General features: G+C 30.5%; 1 protein-coding gene across 2 annotated transcripts; it reads left to right on the top strand.

Annotated features, from left to right (window-relative positions):
- The first annotated feature begins 632 nt into the window (after positions 1-632).
- LOC126770006 (UDP-glycosyltransferase UGT5-like) lies at positions 633-5,911 on the top strand. Of its 2 annotated transcripts, XM_050489108.1 has the most exons (5): positions 670-713; positions 1,019-1,545; positions 2,658-2,880; positions 4,930-5,146; positions 5,582-5,911. In XM_050489108.1, the coding sequence occupies exons 2-5, from the start codon at positions 1,024-1,026 to the stop codon at positions 5,886-5,888; spliced, it is 1,269 nt and encodes a 422-aa protein (XP_050345065.1). In that variant the 5' UTR covers positions 670-713; positions 1,019-1,023; the 3' UTR covers positions 5,889-5,911. The 2 variants fall into 2 exon arrangements, with proteins under 2 accessions (XP_050345064.1, XP_050345065.1); XM_050489107.1 differs by having other exon boundaries at positions 633-1,545.
- The last annotated feature ends 19,169 nt before the right edge of the window (positions 5,912-25,080 follow it).

Genomic DNA, 25,080 nt, shown 5'->3' with positions numbered 1-25,080 from the left:
ATAAAGCTAGAAATTATAAATGAATTAGTTCAAATACACAAGGTTTGTTAATATTAGATTAACTGTTTGTAATTTATTTATTTATTTGGTAATCTAACAGTTAATACATTATATTAAGTATTTTATAACCTGTAACTAAAACCAAAATTTGGATTACACAATTATATATACTTTTAAGTTGTATTTTTATCTTTTTTAATTATAGCCTTTTTAAATGCTGCATACATGTCAGACATGTTGAATAAAAAGATTTCTGAGTATTGTGCTCTATATGTACTGACCATGAGATTTTGTAATGGGTTTAAAATTTTATTTTAAGACAATAGTTAGGACAATATTAAGATATTGAACATTATTTAAGCTGGCTCTTACAGTCTTACAGCATTTTGAATCGTAATTTTACAAAATGAATGAATGAATATGAAAATGAATGAATATGGTATATAGCCGGTTCATATTTATAACGAAGAATTTTATCGAGAGCAACGGACAAGAAATCAGCCGTTTTTATTAAACATATAATATGTACAATGAAATTTATATAATGTCAATATTATTATAGACGGAACTCGTCATCACGAGCAATGATCATTATATAAATTATTTTAGTTCAGTTAACAGCTGTCCGCCGGTGAGGCAGACCGTCAAATCGTGAAAATTAAAAGCTAGAGGTCGTTGAACCGTCAACGCACTATGACTCGTTACAAGCTCGTGTTTGTTTTAATCTTCGTAGTATTATCACAAGTTTTGAATTATGTTAGTGCTTTGAATATACTAGCTATAGTGTCTTTGCCTCTCAAAAGCCATTACATGGCCTTCCAGACGCTATTTCGTGAACTAGCTATCCGAGGACACTCAGTCACAGTTATCAATAACTTTCCCGAAAAGAATCCTGTACCAAATTTAAAGTTCATTAACATTAACGCACCAATTACCCCATTCCCAGAAATGTCTTTTTTTGAAAATAAAACTTCCTCGTTTTCGCATTTATTAAATTTCAAAGTACATTTTACAATAGGTCCAATGAATGTGAAGCAGGATTGTGAACTTTTTTTTAGTAATAAACATGTTGAGGCGTTTCGGAAAAGAGAAGATAAGTTTGATGTGATATTTGTTGAGCAATTCATGAGTGACTGTGGACTTGTTTATGCGGCTGCGTTGTACGATGCACCTATTATTGGAATAACGTCGCACACTATGCTACCTTGGTCTTATTCAAGGCTTGGGGTTCCGTTCGATATTGCATCGAATGCATTTTATTTCTCAAACTCGGGGACGAATCCGTCCGTATATCAGAAAGTTGAGAGTTATCTTATGAATGTATATGCGAACACGATTGGTTTATGGCAACTACATAGATCTATTTATGAGACATTTAAAAAGAATCTTCCAAATATTGCGTTGGACGTGGAGAAGATAGCTAGGGACAGGATGAAAATGTTGTTTGCTTATCAACATTATTCAATAACTGGATCTAGGTTACTTGCACCGCAGCTACTTGAAATTGCTGGAATGCATATCGGTAAACCGCAGCCAGTGCCCGAGGTATGCTCATTATTGTTGTATGTGTATTACATTACAGGTTTTTTTATTTTATTTAAAATAATTTAGATTTACTTGGTGGTAGGGCATTGTGCAATCTCGTCTGGGTAGGTACCACCCACTCATCAGATATTCTACCCCTAAACAGCAATTATTAAAGTATATTATAGTGTGTTTATATACAACAGTAGTGAAACACAACAATACTAAGTATCAAAATTTAGTATTATTGTGTTTCGGCTTGAAGGGTGAGTGAGCCAGTATAACTACAGGCACATAAAATCTTCGTTCGCACGGTTGGTGGCGCAATGGCGATGTAAGGAATGGTTAATATTTCTTACATCGCCATTGTCTGTGGGTGGTGGTGAATACTTAACATCATTTACGTAGCCCATTTACCAGTCCGCCTACCTATAAGATAAAGAAAAAAAAAAGACATAATAAGACTAGAAGTGCTGTTGAGTTTAGTGTTTGATTAATTATTTATTTATCTGTTTCAAAATATAACGTTAAATTTCAAACGTGACGTTATTGTTTATAACGTTAATTGGACAAATTAACCTTCTCTAATATGGTATAAACTATAAATATATAAACTTTAACATCGAAGTGATGTCAGAGAAAATAAAATATTCGAAGAGTCATACAGGATAAGATATCACAAAACAAATGAGGAATGTAAAAATTTATAATTTTTCCGCTATTTTAAATTTAAAATAAATAAAGATTTATAAGCGCAATATACTATTATTTCTAAGTCGAATCGAAAAACCTATAAGTACATACTGCACATACTACATAGCGAATATGATTTCAATCAACTATTATCTAAATTAAGTAAATATGGTTCGAAATATGAAATAACAAATTTTCCGATTTCCTTAAGTACAAACACTAGCAATCATGAAATTTGTATAACCACCGTTTGTTTTAATCCCACGATGGCTTGGCTTTTAGTTTAAACGATTTCTGACAAGTTTCTAATTTTTGAGTTTTAATTTTTTAATAATCAATAGAATCCCTGATTAAGATTAAGAAAATATTTTATATTTGTTGTATAATTAACATAATAAATATTTTACCTATTTATATTTATTAATTCTACATTTTTTTAGGATATAGAAAAGTTTATATCCAGTGCGAAGCACGGTGTTGTTTACGTTAGCTTTGGATCTAATTTAAAAACGAGCACTATGTCGAAGAATAAAATGGAACAATTTATTCTCGCGTTTAAGAAAATCCCCCAAAAGGTCCTTTGGAAGTTGGAAGACCCGACGTTTTCAGTCAGTAATGATAATTTATTAACAAGCAGCTGGTTCCCTCAATTAGACATTTTATGTAAGTATAGCTTATAAGTCTTTAAATAAAACATGGAGCTGAGATCACAGATGGCTCAGTGTATAGAGAACTTGAATAGTATCTGAGGGTAGTGCTTCTAATCTGAGCACCACACTACACTTCTTAATTCATGTAAGTAATTCCACTCTTGCTTAGCGGTGAAACTAAAGCGATGGTTACTGGCAGGTATCTACAGTTGAGACAGCGTGATGTTAGATGAGCGTAGATGTAATAAGCACCAAGTCTTTGATGCTTAAACTCCTAAAACTGGATAATATTTTTATTTTATGACATTAATAAGCAGAAAATATTCACGAAATTGGAAATAATACTATGTTAGCATCATTACGCATAATTTTCTATGAAATCAATTAGAATTTAATTGCAAGCGAATGTTCTTGTGGGCAAATCTAAAGTAGAGGAAAAAGAAATCGATTATAATACTTTGTATTTTTTTTCAATATTAAATAATGAGATATATGTGTAATTAAATACACAGCATCACAATATAATTTTTCTTTCGCGAATAGGTATATATATACAGTAATGTTTTGGTAGTTTTTATGTAAATCCGGTAAATTTACTTAAAAAAAATAAAGACTTCTTTACATATTTTTAAATGAAACATATAATGCGTAAAATGGGATAGAACTATCGTATATACCAGTATCAATCTGGAAAAGTCCTATTGCTAGAGGCTTATTTTGGTTTACAGTAAATATGCAAATGGCAGAATTTAATTCAAGACTTCCTTCCTCAAGTCATTTATATTCACCGTCGAGCTCGCAATAATTTTAACTAAGCACGTGAAAGCGCTATGGTGCTTGCTCGTGAGATATTTAAACAAAATCCAAATAATTCAAAAAAAAATATTATATATATTATTCACTATCTAGACTTAGCTGTTTTTTGGGCGTTTTTGGATGTATAAATAACAATAATATATTATATATCTGCTGTAAAACTATTCATAGCAATTTGGCATAAATACAAATAACTTTTATAAGACGATTAATTAAGCATGCAATATACATATGTATGCGATATAATATATACTAGGATCTTTTGCGGTTGACTATAAACTCTACTGAAACTTTATGTTAGCACGGCCCTCGACCTTGAGCTAAATTTAGATAATGTTATATAATAGTATACATTGTTCCGGTTATCAACGAGATACGATAGATACGTAGAATTCAAGACAAAAGACACTCATACAAGTCGGAGAATTTCTTGATAACAATTTCAGATTTGTTTGTAAAATTTGTTGCTTCCGTATGTTTTTTAGTTTTTTTTTTGCTAATCGCTAGCTTGTAATTACTATTTCAAAAAATATGTATGTCAGAATCACGGTTCTACCTTGAAATGTCTCCAATTTTTTCTCTATCGTTCTCCATCACTAAAAAATAGTAACCAATGCAATATTTTCATATATTTACGGAAAGTATTTTTAAGCATGGCCAGCATCATCGTTAGCGACACTCCGATTGACTTTGGCATTTTGGTTTCCCGCTACCATATGAGTCGTTGTTGATCCAAAATTTTCATCGGCTATTATTATAGCAACGTTTAGATGTGGCATTCATTATTTATTTAATAAAAACTTAAACAAAAGTATTTCGACAAAAAATGTTGTTTTCACTACCATTGAGTGGGTATGAGTATGATATTATGTAAATGTAATACGTTATTAAATCAATCATCTCAACGTAATATAATGCTAAGTCCGCCCGCCGCATCTGTCTGTCTGAATGCGATAAATTCAAAAAACTATCGAACGGTTTTTCATACTGTTTTCAATCAATTGATGAAGTGTTTCACGAGGAAGTATTAGGTATATAAAACATTAAAGTTTGAACATAAACAGTTGTGTAAATTTGCTGAAATATGACGAAAATTGTTAAAGATATAGGAAAAAATCATGTCGATTCGGAAATTTACTGGCGTGTATTACGATATAAACTTTGTTTGTAGAGTATGTAACCCTTATTGCACCCGTGCGAATACATTAATTAGTTAAGTTTTAAATAAAATAAATGTTTATTTTAGGTCATCCAAATGTAAAAGCATTTGTGTCTCACGGTGGAATGCTTAGTATTTCTGAAGCAGCTCATTGTGGGACGCCATTGTTGACGATTCCTTTCTTTGGAGATCAATTTTCTAACTCGGCGGCTGTGGCTGATAGTGGACTGGGTACAACTATCCACTTTGATCACCTTAACGCTGACAATTTGGTTGAAGCTATCAAGCATTTGTCGTCTTCAGAGTAAGTGCTTTAAATACCTAAGATATTTTGAAGTTTCCTGTGGTTGTTAAAAATATTTTTGGCTATACCTATATCACCTAAACCTTGACTACTTCTAATCTAATATATATATATATATATATATATATATATATATATATATATATATATATATATAATAATAATAATAATAATAATAATAATATTTTCCTGTATAAAAATAGCTATATTGTATGGTTTCACTATTTTAGAAATGTTTATCGTAAAATTATTCTGTTTGTTAAGTTAATTTTAGAATATTTTTTTAAGAGTTTAGAAGTGAATAAAATTTAATGTCTTATAGAAATATCATAACCAATTACTGAATAAAAAAATACTATAAACCTACACATACAGTTTTTTAAGAATAACATTTTTTTGATTTCTAAACCTAGTAACAATATTTTTTTTACTTAGGATTCAGCAAAATGCTCAACGAATTTCCAAGCTTTGGCATGATAGGCCTATGAATGTCTTGGACAGCGCCATCTTCTGGACGGAGTACGTAGCAAGAAACAAAATGGCGCCACCGTCACTACCTTCGACTCACATCACATGGTTTAAATGTTCACTGTTAGATGTCTATAGTATTCTAATTTTAATGGTATTACTAATTTTGTCTGTAGTCTATCTGATTTTTAAATTATTTAAGTTAGTTTTTACGATATTTGTTAACTTATTTAAATCAGAAAATAAACAAAAAACAAAGAAAAAACGATCGTAATTGTTAAAGTTACAAAATTATATTTATAATAAAATATTTTGTACTTAATTGTTTTTATTTGTGTTAAATTTGTTTCTCTTATTAATTCACGTAGAACTTGTAAAACTTTTCAAAAGACTAAAACTTTTCAAGTGTATCTTTTAAGAGATTCATAAGAAATAAGCTCTTTTTTGAAATTACAATATAGAATTAATATTAGTAGACTTAATTTTAGTCCAATTCAAGGTGGAAGCCATCTAGCAACTTTTTTCTAACTTTCATCACAATCGGTTATGCTTTTAGGTCATGATAACAGATAGACAGTTTCCTTTTTATAATATTGATTTATATTACTTCTCATTCCTTTTTTTAATAACACATTCATTGTGGAAATAATTTAAATACCTAAAGATAAATTATATCAATTTATAATATTTTTTTGCGAGAATTTGCCAGACCCTGTCGAAAGCCTTGGAGATATCTAGGCTGACAGCCAACGATTCTCCATGCTTGTCGATAGCTTCACCCCAGAGGTGTGTTACGTACGCTAGAAGATTTATGTTAATATATAATTATGTTAAAACATATAATAATAAAATTATGTTAAAGTTTATGACGTAGGTATGTATATAATATTATGCGTATTGAAACTTATCACGCGAGGCCGATAGTCAACCCTAGCGAATGACCCCATTATCGTTGTTCAATTCTGTTTCAAAACAACGTCTACTTAAATATAAACAAAACTAGATCCCTTTCATGGCCAGTTTAAAAATCTAAAAAAATATATTAAATTCCCAATTGCGCTTCGGTTTTTAACTTAAACAACTCATAAAGATGAGATTATATTTGCATTTAATGTAATATGTTGTTGGAAAGCGCAATAATGTTCTATGTATACAATATTTTTTTATGAAATTTTGTATCAATTCTATTTAAAAGCACTCTGTGGTGTCATATTCAGCCCCGGATTTGTGCCTGGGTCTACAAAGTCTTGGTGCCCCGCCAGCCGAGCGTCAAGCCAAAAATAATATAATTTTGCTCTAACCACTTCGGAAAGGAGGCCTTAAATGTCAAATTGCCTAGGGGATCTAAGTCCGGGCCTGGTTATATATTCTAAAATTAAACTTCTGGAAAATGAGTATACTTATAATACATCTTTTAAAAATTTGTAATTTAAAAAATCATAGGACTGAATATAACAAGTATCTCTTATATTTTCTTTAATTATATGATGGAAAATTCACGTGAATCAAGTCAGGTTTGTCCAGAGACAATGGATAAATGCTGTCACCTTTTAATTACGCGGCTATCGTGGTATTTATTTACTAATTTAACTTTTGTATTTAAAATTGAAAAAAGTTGTACTGTGTTGATACAGACATACATAATATGTGTAGTAAAGTGGACTATTCTTTAGAATACTTTTTGTTTTATTTGGAATTTTTAAGGAGCCTTTATAGGCAGTCTGTAGTCTCGGCTTCATCGTTACACGCTAAATTAAATTAAAAACTAAATCTATTTCAGTTTGAGAGAATCATTAACAAATTCACATATTTTAATTGCCGAAATACTCGAACACTTTAAATGTAACAACTCACCCTTACATTTTTAGAAGACAGGTTTTCTTCGACATAATCGACAAATATCATACTAATTTACATAAATTATATAAACACGCGAATTATTATATGTTCCTCTTTAATTATTAGTATATAAATACCCATACAATAGTCTATTAATAAAAACAGAATTAAAATTCACACACAGAAGTTCTTAGAATTACCGCGAACACATACAGAGAGTGGCGGCCAGTGAATCTTAATATTTGAAATATACTATTTATTTCTTAATAATAAAAATATCAATGGACATAAATAAAACTTTCATTTGCATTAAAAATTAAAAAAAAATAATAGTTTAAGCATTTTTTGGGATTTAATAATTGTAAACGTAAGACATATTGAGATTTTTTGCGTGCTAAAAGTTCAATTACATATTTAATAATAATTTTCCTTATTTATTTTAAATTGTAAAAATAATTATTTATTTAATGACTTACTAAGAATCATATCTCTATCCGAATGGTCAATGATTTTTGATATGGGATCAAGGAAAGATAGACTATAAGCATATTAATTTAAAATAATATTGCTGAAATATTTTTAGCTCCTTTAATCATGTCTTTAATTACAACGGAACGTGATAAGGAAACTCGTAGATTTTTTTGCATGGATATTTTTAAAATTATCGACTGGTATTTGTAAGCATTGCTTGTTTAATTATAGCATAAAATTTTCACAGTTGAGTTTATTTTTAATGCTGATAAAACAAATAATTATATTCATAATAAAACCGTACCGTATGATAATAAACCGTTTTAATGTAATATATCTGCCTGATCTTATTTGGGTTTAAGCGCAGATAATGGATTCGACTTAGCCACGTCTTAAATAATCAAGAAAAAGTTCTCGACTTTTCCATTAGAGCAGTTACGAATATGATCTTACTTTAAAAAGTATGTTTTTTGATTTTATTGAAATATCCTGGTTCTGGAGCCATGGTTGATTTTTAACATTTATTTTATCTAAAATATATTGGCGGACTGCCAAATGGTACACTTCATGGTAAGCTGTCACCACCACTTTTTTTTTTTTCTTTTTTTTTTTTTTTTTTTTTTTTTTTTTTTTTTTTTTTTTTTTTTTTTTTTTTTTTTTTTTTTTTTTTTATAGAATAGGAAGGCGGACGAGCATATGGGCCACCTGATGGTAAGTGGTCACCAACGCTCTTAGACATTGGCATTGTAAGAAATGTCAACCATCGCTTACATATCCAATGCGCCACCAACCTTGGGAACTAAGATTTTATGTCCCTTGTGCCTGTAATTACACTGGCTCACTCACCCTTCAAACCGGAACACAACAATATCAAGTATTGCTGTTTTGCGGTAGAATATCTGATGAGTGGGTGGTACCTACCCAGACGAGCTTGCACAAAGGCCTACCACCAGTAGGGCTACCACTTATAGATATTAGCACTCTAAGAAATATTAACCATCCCTTACATCGTCAATGCGCCACCAACCTTAGGAAATAATATATATGACCGTGTTATGTATTACCCTATAAACCGGTACACAACAAAGATACTAAGCAGTGCTGTTTTGTGATAGAAATGTGATGAGCGGTATCTACTCAGACGGGCTTGCGCAAGGCCACCACCACTACCACCAAGGGAACAACTACTTTTTTGCCACTCCACTTGTTAGTATGTGTGGGTCAAATCTTGCACTTCAATATTAAAGTTTTTACTAAGCCGATTGCAGAAACTATAATGGTGTAAAGTAAAGTAACAGCCTCCTAATGTGAGGAGAAGGTGGAGCTCATTCCACCACGCTGCTCTAATGCGGGTTGGAGGATACACAAGTGACAGATTTTCATCCGACACATGCAACCTCATGCTGCTGATGACAATAACATATAGAGTATTAAATATCCAATTTTTTCATAAATGTACTAAATGCTTTGTTTTAATTTTTTTTATTTAACGTATATTTATGTTGCTGGAGCTGTTAGGTATCACTCGTTTAAGTGTTTTTTTATATTAGTTGAATAAATATTTCTCCAGTTATTATTTATATTAACTCATAATGAAGCTATGTTTGGTATTTATCCAGGTCCAGAAGGCGTTGGGATAACAGGATGAAAATGACGTAAAAATGACGGCTGAGTCAGACAACGGCCTCAGTGCGGCATTGAATCGCATTAACAATAATATTTGTCGCAGCTCGCAGGGTCGCATCGCATCGCACGTTAGAACGAATTCGGCGATTATAGCTGAGGCCGTTAAGATGATTGATGCAAAAATTCGTTTGGCAATGAATTATAATGTGTTTTTCAGTTTGATTTATATCGGTATTGAATAATTGCTATTTTGAGTAATTTATTTTGATTAAGAACAAGGATTTTGAGTGTAATTCTCATTTTTTTAGTTAGTTTAAATTTTAATTTTACATGTTTTCTCTGTGAACAATTTATTTTTGAGGTTACCTGGTGGTAAAGTTTTGTCTCACTCATCTTATAATTTACCACCAAAGAGCATTACGTAGTATTATTGTTACAGGTGCATGGGACGTAACACCTTAGTTTCCAAGATTGGTGATGCTTTGGTAAGGAATGGTAAATATTTTTTGAAGCAGCAACGTAGTTAAATTATCTTCTCCCTATATGATTCCTAAGCTCGGCAGTGGGCTTTTATGTTTCCGGTATATTAATATAATATTGAATAAAAAGTTATTTTATAATATATAAATATAACTAATTATACATATAGTCAGTCGTCTCATGTCTCTTTACGTTACGTAACAAAGTACGTGTGTTTCTTTTTCCAATTATATGTTCCCAGCTTTAAATTGTAAAGTAGGAAACTATGATGTTATATCCCTTATGCTATAGGCACACTGGCACACTCGCCCTTGAATCCGAATCATTAAAACCAACAAAGAATACCTGATGATATATGTTTCATAAATATGCTCAAAATATTAAGTACGCTTATCTGATAAATACACGTCTCTTATATATTAATACATATTATAATAAACAAATATATGTTTTCGAAATAATAATAAATTACCCAGGCGAGCTTGTATAAAGTCATATCATTATTGAAATAAGACATCTGAATCTCACATCTTTTTTTTTAAATATATGTACTTGGCATGTCAACATAGAACAAAGGAACATAACATCGAAATAAAAAAAAAACTCGAGTTAACTTTAAATAACTTCTCTATATAAGTATGTAAATGCAATGAAATTATCATAACTTATTCTGCAAAAGAATTTATACCAATTATTATTAATTCACTGTTCTCACTCTTATAGATATCAAGGTAGAAAGATCATACCATACGGTATAAAAACCCGGAAGGGAAGAGCCAGAGGTAAAGGTTAAGGCGGTTAGTGGTGACCACATAATGATCGTCACTTGTCAGGATGTCAGGTGAACTTGCGAGGTCGGATGAAATAGCGCTGTTGTTGAAGGGAAGTTTATGACTTAGCGATTGATATAGATTTTGTTTATTAGATACTTAGAGTTTAATTATGACTTTATTTTTATTCTTCCGGACTTGCGGCGGATTTGCTTTCTAGAGAAGTAAGATTTTAGTGTTTTATTTAACTGTTAAGACTTTTTATTTTTGTTTTTTAAAATATCAAAACTTTAGCTTCTGTTTACAGTGCTCAAAATGCTCTTATGTATAAGATGACAGATATATTGTAAGATAAAAACTATATTGACTAGCTCAATCTATCAAATCATTTATTTATAATTTATTTTATATATTATAATTATTTGTCATTTTTTTAAAATATTTGTTTTTCTGATATTGTTATGAAATTGTAATCGGCGCAAGAACACTATGCATGCAGTGTTTCTAGTTTTAGTAAATGATTTTTTAAAGAAATAGTTTATGTAACATCCGCTAGCAAACCTCTAATAAGTAAATATAACATTTACACATTAAGTATTTTATTTTATTCTGACCATTAACTTAGGTAATGTTTATACATCATTTAGATTTACCTTGTCCAAAGTTTATCTAAGTTACGAATATACACTTGAAGTTGCGGGATGTGTGTACATTTAGTTTGTGTGTTTAAAATGGGACCTAGATAGTTTTCATTGTACTTACAAGCGTTAATCTCCTTGGCTTCGCTCTTGGAATGTTTATTTACTTATTATATGACTGCTTACAAAAGTAACAATTTTTTAATACATAGAAGAGATAGATAACAAATAATGATGTAATAAATAAAACTTTTAAATACAGGTAATTACAGCATGTCTAATATTTTAATAACGTCAAAAATACAGTGAATCAATAATTACATTGATCAATAAAGATGTCTGATATAATATTTACTTACTTTAAAAAACAAATCGAAATTACATTATCAAAAAAATAAATAAATAAAAATATCAATTCTTGATGAGATTGTGAGAGTACCTGACGTTAAAACAATATAATAATAATGCTAATATGCATTATATATATTTGTCTTATATATAATCAAAACTGTATATACGAATATATTTATGGTATGCACTGTATTCGGGGTTAACCGCGACTGACTAACTGACTGAGTCAGCTCGAATCCACAACAGGTGCAGCTCACTGAAGTTCAATTCTACTAATAAATTTTTACTTTCTCACAATCAAATTGAAACGATTGCAGTTGGATCGGAATAGAATCGGGAACGTATCGTAACCGTTATAATTTAGTAGAAGACTCTTGGTTAGCTTCAACCATATAAATGAGTATAATTGGTACCCTGGTAGATCGTGATATATTATTCTAAATTTTAAGAACATTTTTTTTCATTAATATTATTTATGTTTAGTTAGATTGTAATAATAATAATTAAATATTTGGTTAGTTCAAATGATGTTTATTTCTGACTTCTGAGGTTTATACAAGTATAAGTTCGTTTGTAATTTATTTGCTTATGGAATTAAAGTTTGTGTAAGAAGGGTTAATCTCTTAATAGGAGCTAAAGAGAAATCTAGTTGATACTTTATAATCAAGTTAGTTTTAACTATGAGTTGATAATCTATATTGTTTGTATACGTACAATAGAAATGTTTTCTGTAACAGTAACAGCCTGTGAATGTCCCACTGCTGGGCTAAGGCCTCCTCCCCTTTTTTTTTGAGGAGAAGGTAAGGCTTTCTGTAAGAAATCGCTTAACTACTCACCCGTGACAACCAACTTATGGTGACACACTATTTTAATGCATGTATTCTTGAAGTGTTATAATTATTTCGGTCAAAGTCGCATATCACTTTTAGGCAATTTTCAGGCGTGTTCTGCTGTGAGTATCGAGTTTGTACTTACAGAATAGAATAAAAAAATATTTTAAATATTTCTCTTTGGACTTTGCCGCTATCTTTACTAATAATATAAATGCGATAGTGAGTTTGTTTGTTACGCTTCCATATCTTAACTTCTCAACTGATCATCACGCAATATCAAAGTTGGGGTACATATACATTGTAGGGGGTACAGTAAAGGGCATAGGCGCTCAGTATAATTTCTATGTTAGAGTCAAAGATTTAATATTAAAAGAGTTTTTAATTATGTACCGTGTATTATTTTATTGAAAAAAGTTTCCCTTTCATTTTTATGTTTTTTTTTAAATATTGGTATACAATTCGATTCACTGCTTTTATATTTGAATTTTATATTTGACTAAACATAAATCTTTTTCGCAGAACGTTTGTAACCCTTTCCGGGCCAATCGGTAACGCTTTGAATTTATTGAATATTATTTTTTTGTAGATTATATGAAAGATATTATAATAAAAATCCTCAATAGAATTATGTTCTCCTGACCGATTTAATTCGGTTGACCATTCTTGACGGAGACTGGAAAATACGCTATTATCTTGCTCACTTGTGTACGTTGGGTTTGCACACTTACTCTCATAAACCGACACGACCAGATGAAATTATAATGTAGGAACAAAGTCTTTAGATGCTTTTCAAGGCACGGTAGTGTTGCTTCAGCTTTTACTAACCGGTGACCACTTACCCATTTGGCCTTTTTGCCCGCCCGGCTACCTATTCTATAAAAAAAGAGAAATTCGGGTCTTTTTGGACACAAAAATACAAATAAATTTTCGCTGACCCGAAACCCGGGTTCAGGATCTGCATACATAGGTAACGAGAAAATAATATTGTAAGCCCAGTATAAAAAAGGCACTGTATTTGCTGTAAGAGAGAAAGATTAATTCGTTATACAGACATTTATTATAGTCTCCGTTGGATTAAGGGATTGCAACCTCTTTATATAAAAATATTAGACATTTAAATCAGCAAATTAATTTACATTATTAATTGACTTAATATTTTTAATATGTCTTTTAGTTTATGTTATTTATCTTAGGATGAGACAGGTGACCAAAAGGTAAATGGTAATTTTAAGGTTCTCGTCTTCTAACCACTGGGGCATCACACTTCACAAAGTCTGTCATAAACGTAAATTGTTAAACATTTTTTAATGTAATTTGTGGTCGACTATATTGCAGAAAGCAAAAGTAAAAAGCAGGTTTGTATTTTTTTATAGAATATCCATCGAGTGTATGCTTAACAGGTTTTTTTATTAACGCCAGTCATATATTTTATCGAATAACTTTTAATAAAGTAAATTACTTTATTAAAAGATGTACAATTTTCCACCTATACGTTTCTTTGTTAAGATCGGCTGTGAGTAACCACTTATGATTTTTTATTAAGGAAATGATAATTTCCTATCCAATCGTTGGTATTTTAATTACTGTATTATTTTTAGTATTTGTCTTTGGTCCTGTTTATTCAACTGTACATTATTCACGTGTTAATTTTCACTGAGTTAACTGACATAGACATTACTCACACGTAGCCTTGTAACGGATCTTATCAAAGATATTAGAATGAGATCAAAGACAATTTAGTAGTTTTTAATGATTTGACATATCATATTATATAATAGGTATAATTCCACATAATTATTAAATTATAGTTTCAGAAAATTTAAACTAAAATTGAAAATAAAAGTTCATCAAAAACGAAAGATCATTTGCATTCATATAACCATAAACCATAATAAATGAGAAAACGTTTATTTTTGTAGTTTATAAATGAATAAATTAATAAACAAATATTAATATAAATCTCATATCAGAAGATGCAGCGCATTTCATAAAATAAGAAACAGAATTGAGCATTGTCTTCCTATTTAATATTTTATCAAATAAAATACAAATAAATAAACAATACATAAGTAGCTGCGTTTCGAATTAATTCTTAAATAAAAAGTTAAATTGTTAAAATGATTTCAGCAGTTTTTCGAACAAAGAGTCTTATGCATTACGTTGGCTTAATTAAATTTTTGTTTTGGATTATTTGCATATGAGTAGTAAGTATGAGCAGTACCGTAGTAAGTTTAGGGGTTGGCGTACATTGTAATGGAAATACCCACAGTCTGTACTGAAAACGTTAATTACTTTGGAATATTCAATAGGAAATTAATGTTTATTAATAATTATCGTTGTTATTATATTCGCGTAAAATAAGTATTTAAAAACAGTTTTCTTATTTAAAAGATTTCGTTGAAAAAAATAGCACTTTAGAGTCGAGTAGTTAGTTCAGTTCCTGTGACGGACTCGTACAAATGTTTAAGACTTCGAAAGTAGCCTCACGAAACAACAGCAACAAAGAAACTCAGTTGATTTTTAAACGTAACTAACAATCATCTGGTGAAGTCTCGTTCGTAGTAGAAGTAGTTATATATGCTTATTGCTTTAAAGATTTTCTTTTTAAATGTTATTTATAATGATTTTCTTTTAAAAGTAGAATACTACTGTTCTGCTGCACTTTTCTCTACTGCAGAAAGCATTCTATTATCGTTAATACGTCATGATCTTAGCCCACTCCGCTTTACGGCCCATTTGGAAAGCTCTTCTATCTGCCCACTAGCACTCAATAAGGCTTATTTTTACTAAGTATATTAAGCTTAGTATATTTATATCAGACGATGTTATTCTAAAGACGTTTACTTTTAGGGAATAATATTCTAAACTTTCTCCTCAAAAGGAGATAAAACCTTAGTGAAATATTTCAAAAATAATACTTTTCAAGTTGGCGACGAAGTAAGACATCTGTTGTAATTAAGGTATTTGGTAAAGTATTATAGTAGTAATTTATGTTATTGAAGTTTCTTAAAAGTAGATGACTATAAAGCAGGAGGAAGATAATAGATAAAATGAATGGCTCAATCTGAGATTAGATCCAGAGATTCTAGGCTCAAATTCCTGGTCGGCTTAATAAAATTTTTTGGGATTCCCCTTGGGGAATATTTGGGATTCCCCTTTGGGGATTTTCCAAAAACTGGGGATTTGGGATATTCTTAGTACAAGCCTAGAGTTAGAGGAAGTCTGTAGGGTTACACTGCTATGCCTTGAAAAGTGCGTTACCTCATTGGTCCTACGCTTGATCTCGTAGTGTTAGATTTTCGTTCTATGGGACTTAAGAGTGAAATTAATAATCTCTCGGTTTTTAATGCAGATAGTAATATAATATTTTAATACCTCCGTAACATAGTAACGCTACATATGTAATTTTATACAAGTATCGTTGTAGCTTTGATGTTATTTCTTCTATTAATAAATCAAGACGGATCAACGGTTTGTATCATTAATCAAGAAGAAGTAATAGATAAATCATCGCGTTAATGTATATATTACTAATACATGATATTCCTAACACACATAATATCTATATCGATAAAGCTTCTCAAGCATAAGATGATTCCAGGTGACGTAAATAGACCGTTGTTACGTTCGTAACTTCATTACAGCTATTTGTAAATTAAACATTTTACTTTTTTATTATAAATTTTATTATAAATTTTTATTATTTGACTCTTTGCATTAGAACTCATCAGTGTTGTGTATGTTAATGAAAATCTTTTCTAAATATATTAGTCCTACTGATATTATAAATGCGAAAGTAACTCTGTCTGTTACGCTTTCACGGCAAAAACACTAAGCCGATTTTGATGAAATTTGGTATGAAGCAAGCTTCAAATCTCAACGAAGGACAATTTTTTTTTTCTAATACCTGACCTTTCTTCCCCTATAAACGGGCGATGCCGTAGGCGACAAATAGTGGTATATAAATTCGAAAGTGACTTTGTGTTTGTTTGTTACCCTTTCTCTTTCTACTAATCCTTTAATCATGAAATTTTTTATACTTGTTCTCAGGGGTACGTACTTAGTGTACAAAGCTCCTTCAAATGCTGGCGAAGCCGCGGATGGAAACTAGTTACAATATCGGATAGAATTGTGAGTGAATTTGTTAATGTCATAACTACGTTATTAAATTGTTGGATAAAACAGAACTACTGAGACTTGCCTGTTTTTCTCGGGAAAATTTATATTCCGACCACGTGGTACAACATCTTAGTTTATTCATCAACCATTCTGGTTGGCGGCTCTATGGGATGTTATATCTATGGTTACCATCAAGTGGCTCAATTGTTCGTTTGTTTTTTGATTCAGAAAAAAAACGACCGGACAAGTTTATATTTTTCTTTTATTCTAATAAAATAAAATTTATCCACTTAAATTGTGTGACATCGTCGAAAATGTTATGTATCTTTGTACTTGTTATTCAGCTCTTGTTTTCCGGAAAACCGAGTTAAAATTGCAAAGCGTGGGAAGATGTTTAAGCTTTAGGAATTAGCATATGATAAGGATGAATTGAGCTTTTCTCATATTATAACTTGCTAACATGCTTTAAGATTAATTGTGTAAAATTGTAAATTTAAATTATTACAATTGACGAGCCTGTTTGTATTACGTTCGTTTTATTGTCATACATTAAAATATTAATATGTTTGTACTGATCAATGACTTCATTAATAATATATATTATCTGAAATATAAATGTAATATATTAACACATATGTTTATGTGCATATACAATAAATAAATATATATATATATATATATATATATTTATTGTATATGCACATAAACATATGTGTCAATATATATATATATATATATATATATATATTGTATGTACATATTTATTGTATATGCATAAATTCTTCGTATGAAAAATTAAAGAGGCAGTTGCTTAAATATTTGGGTGTGCACCGCGTGTATCGTTATACAGTCTGTATATGTCCTACAGCTGCGCTAACGTCTCCTTTTTCCACTCCACTTTTTTTTATATATCGGGAAAGCAAATAACTCCACTACGCCTGATATTTTTTTTTTTAAATAAATAGGCTAGCGCTTGACTTTTAATGAAAGAACAGAAGAACACATTCGAAGATTTGTGAAGGAACGGGGAATCAGGAATGAGTGAGAATAATTCCTCAGAGTAAAGCCTTAAACAGATTTTGAACCTTCTTATTGTTCCAATGCGTGTTAGTGGATATACATGTGTCACGATTCCATACAATAAATGCAAGGTCGCGATGTATTCACAAAACCGGAAAAATTGCAATTCGAAGACCGAAGGTTTTGCCGAGCTGCTGAAAATTTCATGATGGAAACAAACAAATAACTTTTTATTGACCCGATCCGGAGCTTCAAGCGAAAACCTTAAAATCTGCGGCCAATAGACCAAAGCGGCAGATGAAGTTTAAATCAATAAAAAATAGTAGAGAAATATAGTTATGTGGAGATTTTTTTGTTCTTATAGTGTTTTCATTTTGTAAAACGAAGAAATATTATGTGGGTTAGCTTATTGTATACGTTAATCCAGATTATAAATGCAATAATAGTTTTATGACGCTAATCATAATACAGGAAGTCGACGCGTTGAATGTAATGGATAACGTGTGGCTATAATATTGGCTGTAAAATATGACTTAACGCATTGCATAATAATGCATTGCAAAGACAAATAGTCAGTTTGTTTTCTATAATTTATATATTTTAATCGAAATAGTTCTTTTAATATATTATTATTATCTTTATTGATTACTTTTTTATATAAAAATCTATGTATATAGATTATGCTAAGTGTAAATACGGAATAAAAGTTGCATGTAATGCAAAAATGCTATGCCAACTTATGTTATGACTGGTTCAAGTTCATTAATAAAAATTGGAATAATAAAAAGTTGAAACGTGACAACCTGAGAGTCAATTCAGACGGTTCAAATCGTTTCTCACTTTCGTGCCAACATTGTATTTTTTTTTTTTTTTTTATAGAATAGGAAGGTGGACGAGCATATGGGCCACCTGATGGTAAGTGGTCACCAAACGCTCTTAGACATTGGCATTGTAAGAAATGTCAACCATCGCTTATAGCCAATGCGCCACCAACCTTGGGAACTAAGATTTTATGTCCCTTGTGCCTGTAATTACACTGGCTCACTTACCCTTCAAACCGGAACACAACAATATCAAGTATTGCTGTTTTGCGGTAGAATATCTGATGAGTGGGTGGTACCTACCCAGACGAGCTTGCACAAAGTCCTACCACCAGTAAACGTAAAGTAAAGTATGTACTGTATGTAATATTACAAAAAATAATGTATTTTATTGTTATGATCATGATTATTCTTTAAAAATATCAGACGATACTTTTACAGTTTTATTATATGGATAAATGTTTTTTTTTAATTTAAGTGGAAAAAATACAAACGGGAAAGCCCCTTTAAGTACTAGCTAAAGTACTGTATTGTAGATACTAAGCATTTATAAAAAGAAAATCCTACTTTTTTAAACTATTCCTATAAAAAAATAAGTGTTAGCCCATTTATTAATCATAAGAAATTATTTGAGGCATTTTCAGCAATATTTATGATCAAAGTTTGTGAGCAGTAAGTACGTCTTTGCTTTACGATCATATGATCTCATTACAGAAATAACAACAATTATAATATATTCGAATTTCTTATATATTATATATCTCTTTTTATATATCTCTTATTTATATTTCTCGTTTCATTTAAATGCATTTTTATATGGGTACAATCGTAGTTATATATGTGTTAAAGTAATCTACTTTTTAGTTCATGTTTTGGCATAACAGTCTTTATTTTCTTTATATCGTCATAATTAGTAACTAATTAAAAGGATTAAATTTAGGTCCTTTTCTAAAAGATTCGTAAGGTTTAGGTTTAATGGTTCATTTTCAAGCATTATATATAAATTTAATTGTGTTTTTTTTTGACATACTTATTACATATAAATTCATTTGTTTTAATTTTGAATAATAACAATAAATAGTTTATTTCAGGAGGCTCTTGCAAGAAGTTTTTAATAATATCTTTTATAAGATAAAATTGTAATTTACTACCAGCTTGGAATGAAGATTGTGCTGAAAAGGATCGGCAGAAAAAAAAACGTTACTCTTTTTCACCAACTACATGTAATAAGTATGTCAAAAAAAAACACAATTAAATTTATATATAATGCTTGAAAATGAACCATTAAACCTAAACCTTACGAATCTTTTAGAAAAGGACCTAAATTTAATCCTTTTAATTAGTTACTAATTATGACGATATAAAGAAAATAAAGACTGTTATGCCAAAACATGAACTAAAAAGTAAAAAATATATAGCCAGTGTCACTCGGGATAGTGTAAAGACTCTAATTATGAAACGTAAATTCAAATCTGTTCAGGCATTTAAAAGCTACGGTGGAATAAACAAACTCACTCACACATGAACCCTGAAAATAAACCAACTCATTTAAAACGTCCTCTAATTAATTGTTATAATTACAATAACATTAATTTTGTTTCGTTTAATATCTTGTGGTATCTTAGTACATTTTCGACACTAACTACTAATAATCGCTTAGCTTTGATCAATCACGTTCGAGTAATTCGTTGCACAAGCGTTTGTGCATATAGCACAGGTGTTGTGTAATATTTGAAAGCTGTTTAAGCTTTCCTATTGAAACATTGCAATGGGTGAACACAAATAATTGTTACCTCTGTGTTAAATGCTTGAAGATAAATTTGAAAGTGTATTCTAAATGCCATTCTCGTAAAGGTTTCATAATTATATTAGATTTAATATTGTAATTGGAATTTTGGCTTCATATTCTTTTCACTGTCTGATGTCCGTCTGCTCTTATACATTTATCTTAATATTTTTTTTTTTAAATATTATTTTAATATTTTAAATAAATTCTTTAGTTTAGACTATCGAACTGATATTTCAGAAACCCTATTGTTATGTAAGCCTTAAAGTGTGCATAATTTTTGTCCAATCGATTGGGGGTAACTCATTTAATATTGTGGTACAAGACACACTTTTGACCCTATAGTAATACTTTTGACATTTAATAGGCGAAGTTAAATAAAAGTTTGTAAAAATAAATGACACTGAACAACAGGCGTTTCTTTCGTATCCTTTTAATGTTTATCGCGTAAAACACAAACCACGTCAACAAACACGTCAACATTTGTTTACAATTTTTGTTGACAAATTAATTAAAACCTAATTTTTGTCATCGGCGCGAATTGACAATTCCAAGTTTCTTAGTATATTCGAACACTCAGCTTTAGGTTAGTATTAATTATTAAAAGTTGAACTTAATTATAATTTTGTTGTTTGTGATAATGTTTTCTTATATATTCGTGTAGTAAAAATAGGTATATATTTCATTCTAGGAAGTATATGAAAGAGTTAATGCATGTTTGACAAAAGTTTCAAAAAATATTGGGATAGATTAGATCTTGAAAACTATTCTATTCCAGGTGAGTTTATGTGTATTTTTTCTAGCAATGAAATAGTGTATAATTTTTTTTTATCATTTGACATTAGACTGTTAAATTAACCCGGTTTTCGAGTACCTATAAGAAATAATTAATATTAAAATAATTGAAAATAAAACAAAATTAGTCATGTAATGGCATTGTTCTATTTATTAATACATTAAAATAAAACATTTTTGGCCAAGGGCGTAATTAATGTAATTAAATTTGCTTAGTTTCGTGTTATTCAAGTAATTACAATCTTTAGCTAGAAAGAGAAACAATTGATTTTAATATTTGGGATTTGTCCGAAGATAAATATTGCACTAATTATAAATGGTAATTAATGAAATTGTTTAGCAATATATTTAATAAGATACTAAATCTAGTTGAAGTATTTTTAAGCTAAGATACCTAATTAACATTCGCTTACTAATAAATAAGCAAATATCAATTATCCATATATTTATATCAATAAAATAAAATATCGTGTTTAAATAAAATGTTATATTTAGGTTTTATAAACAATTAAAGGGACAAATCCTTTCACTCCTTTTATACACAGTTATAATTCAAGTACAACTAAATAATTCAACATCTGACCCAGTTATAGTTGAGCAAGACGTGCGTTAGTCATAGCTTGCAAAAAAACAGGACAAATAAAATTAGTATATAATAATTAGTTACTTACCAGATATAGGCCTACTGGTGCGCAAATGTCTCCTCTTGACTATCGAGGCTTATTTCCCTACGTTGCTCCGACGAGGATAAATAGATAAACTTATTGCAAATTTTTATCCGACACTTATTTCTTCCATCCGAGATGATAAACACAAATGAAAACAAAAGCACATGAAACTTATTGGTGCTTAGTAACAGTCTGTGAATGTCTCATTTCTAGGCTAACACCGCATTGGAGCAGAGAGTGGAATATACATGTGAATAATTTCAGTGAAATTAGATACATGTAGGTTTCCTCACGATGTTTTCCTTCATCGTCGAGAACGAGATGAATATTTATAACCACAAATTAAACACAAGAAAAATCAGTGGTGCTTGTCTGGGCTTGAACTCACGATCGGCGGTTAAGATTCACGCGTTCTAACCACTGAGCCATCTCGGCTCAATAGCCGAGACTGGACTGGACAAACACCAATGTGTTTGTCCAGTTTGGAATCCGCAATCTTCGGTAAATATTCAAATGCTCATTGGAAATTGGGCCATAATGTATTATATATATTTATAAGATAATAGACTCCATTGTGTTTCCCTAATGGTACGCGATTTAGAATATTTTAATATTTTGGTACCTTTATATTATTACCTAACTTTAGATATTTATTGAAAAATACTACTTGTATTATAAAAGCGAAGGTAACTGTCTGTTACGTCTGTTCAAATCACCAAATTGAATATGATGAAATTGATGAGGAAAGTTGGAATTATGAGGAAAGGTACGGACATATTATTTTAAAATCAACTGTAAAGTTGAAACAAAATAATTTAAAGCCAACGATGTTCTAGATAATTTAAGTGCTTTAAGTTAAAAATGTTAACTTTTACCACAAAATATCTATAGCATTGAACAACCTGACATTATAATTTCAATTTAAGTAATTCCTGTGTAGCTTATTAAAATGAATCTTCAAACATAACATAAACTATTTATTAATTGCTATTTTTTTCAGTATCCTACGCAATGAGATAAATGTATTCCATTGCGTAGGATGAACTTCGACGAGTTGGGCGCAAAGATTTTATCCTACAGGAGTACGACAATTTTATAATATGTGACAACATGAAGAACAAAGGCGCGGGCCATGAGCTAGTTTCATAAGCTTGTGTTTATTGTTAAACACATTATAATATATGCAACTTCGTATACTATACAGAAAACAGTGAAGACGCGGCGGTGAAACTGAAATAGGGCACAAATTGCAACTATCAAGTAGATTCTGTACTATAAGTTTAGTACGACGATCCATAATAGAGATGACTCCATCCTGGTTTGGATGGTGATCGGCCATCCAGGATCCAGAATCCCACTAATCTTAAGATTAAAAAATTTGCTATCATTCGGTGTATTTTTTTTTAAACATGTATGTAAAAAAAAATATAAACAGAGTTCTTTTCACCATAAGTAAATTATAATATCTTATTCTTTTTACGCATTATAAGGTGGTATCAAAAGTTCAAAGTTAATGAAGAAAGTGTTCGTTATTTTGTATGAGCGTGGTGTGAATCGACGTACATAAATGCCTTCACGGCCAGAGGTGAACGCTCGCGGCCTGAACTTGACTCCGATTCGTACCCGTATATATTTACTATATGACGTTCAACGCTAAATAAGTAAATTCAAATCATATTTTAATTTTATAATTAAAACGAATTATCATGAAAAACTATTTACAATTAAAGAAATTGACGAATGCGACAGCCTTATTTATTATGTTTAATTTATATTAACGCAAATGGTAAGTTCATAACACTTCCCGTAAGAAATAGCATTGTAAAATGTATAAACCGTTTCCATGAAGAGAAGCGCAGTAGCAAGTGAGAACTATTCCTAACTATGCTTCTACAGGCAAGTTCACTTAAAATAAAATCAAATTCTATCGAAATATAAGTTATTCAAATATTTTTGAATCGTCATTTTACAAGGTAAATTAAATGTTAAGCTAACATTTGTCAGTGGAATATACGGTAATTGGGTCGTATCTTGATTGATATAGATACGGCCATTTTTACATGTTGATAGAAAAGTGTATTTACGCATTTCCCGCACGCAATGTGTTAGGTATGTGTCACTTACTGATACCAAGTGCGCTGGTATATCTATTTAAAACCAGCGGTACCCCTTCCGTCACTTCGGGGGGAATCACAAGATTGTCTTGGCGATTAACCCGCCTAAGCGACTCCAATAACTATTCAAATAGCGCCGATGCCTTCTTTCTAGTCTTCTTCGGCGGCACGGGTCAATGGGCACACTCTCCTCAAGTCTCCTTTTGTGACATGATATTGTCACAGAATGAGCCATATCCTTCTAGTACCTCTTGCTAGCGCGTATGACGTTTATCACAGCGAGACAGCGGCATACTTTATCAGTATGACACGCCGTCGTCATGGGCTCGTACAAAACCTTATTATCACCAAGAATTATTTACCTTTTTTATTAAAAATATTTCAACAGACCATCATGGATACGTTACAACGTTACTGTGTATAAAGTTATATTCGTAGTACAATATCATGTTTGTATGAAATATTTTATTGGACCATACAAACAGCTTTTCATATAAATGGTATGATAAATTTTTTTTTCGCTGTCGTTATTTTAGATATCTATATTTATAGTTTTCATTTTTTTCGCCCGTATCGTTGAAAAAGTGTTAAAAAAATGTATACAATTTGGCATATGCTAGAATTTTTGCTACGAATTGTGTAATAAATTTAAAGCGAATATAAATTTGCAGTGTAATTGATGAATTATCAATTTTATCCTGAATTTTAATCACCATTTTTTTAAAAAGTGTATCTAATTATTTGTTCATATGTTATTTCAAGTTAATAAGCCAGTTTTTAAGTTATAGGTAGAAATAGGTTAAAGTAATAAAAAGTAAGCAAAATTACACTATTCATGCAAAGATCACAATTAAATGGAATTAAATGGAATTCCAATTATTGTAACGTAAACGCGTAGACGGCGCTAAGTAATGAAACTCATTACATAAAAATCGCAGTTAAAATTAACGCTATCGAATACGTGAAAAACTCGCATTTGGCACTCTGCATTTGTCTAATTTACTGAATATTTGTCACGCGAGTACTCACTAATCCGCATTCAAGCAGCGTGGTGAAATAAGCTCTAAACCTTACAGGGAGAAGAGGCCTTAGCCTATTAGTGGGACATTCACAGACTTTGCACTTGTTGTTGTCA

This window comes from Nymphalis io, chromosome 8 (genome assembly GCF_905147045.1).
Source record: "Nymphalis io chromosome 8, ilAglIoxx1.1, whole genome shotgun sequence".
NCBI lineage: Eukaryota > Metazoa > Arthropoda > Insecta > Lepidoptera > Nymphalidae > Nymphalis > Nymphalis io.
Note: the sequence above shows the minus strand (reverse complement) of the source record. Positions and strands in the feature narration are given on the sequence as shown.

What these genes read in the sequence shown, in the direction of transcription:
- LOC126770006 (XM_050489107.1), top strand. Translation starts at nt 694, where the DNA reads ATGACTCGTTACAAGCTCGTGTTTGTTTTAATCTTCGTAGTATTATCA. An exon ending in AACCGCAGCCAGTGCCCGAG is followed by an intron (nt 1,546 to 2,657) that starts GTATGCTCATTA and finishes ACATTTTTTTAG; the next exon opens with GATATAGAAAAGTTTATATC. An exon ending in AAGCATTTGTCGTCTTCAGA is followed by an intron (nt 5,147 to 5,581) that starts GTAAGTGCTTTA and finishes TTTTTTACTTAG; the next exon opens with GATTCAGCAAAATGCTCAAC.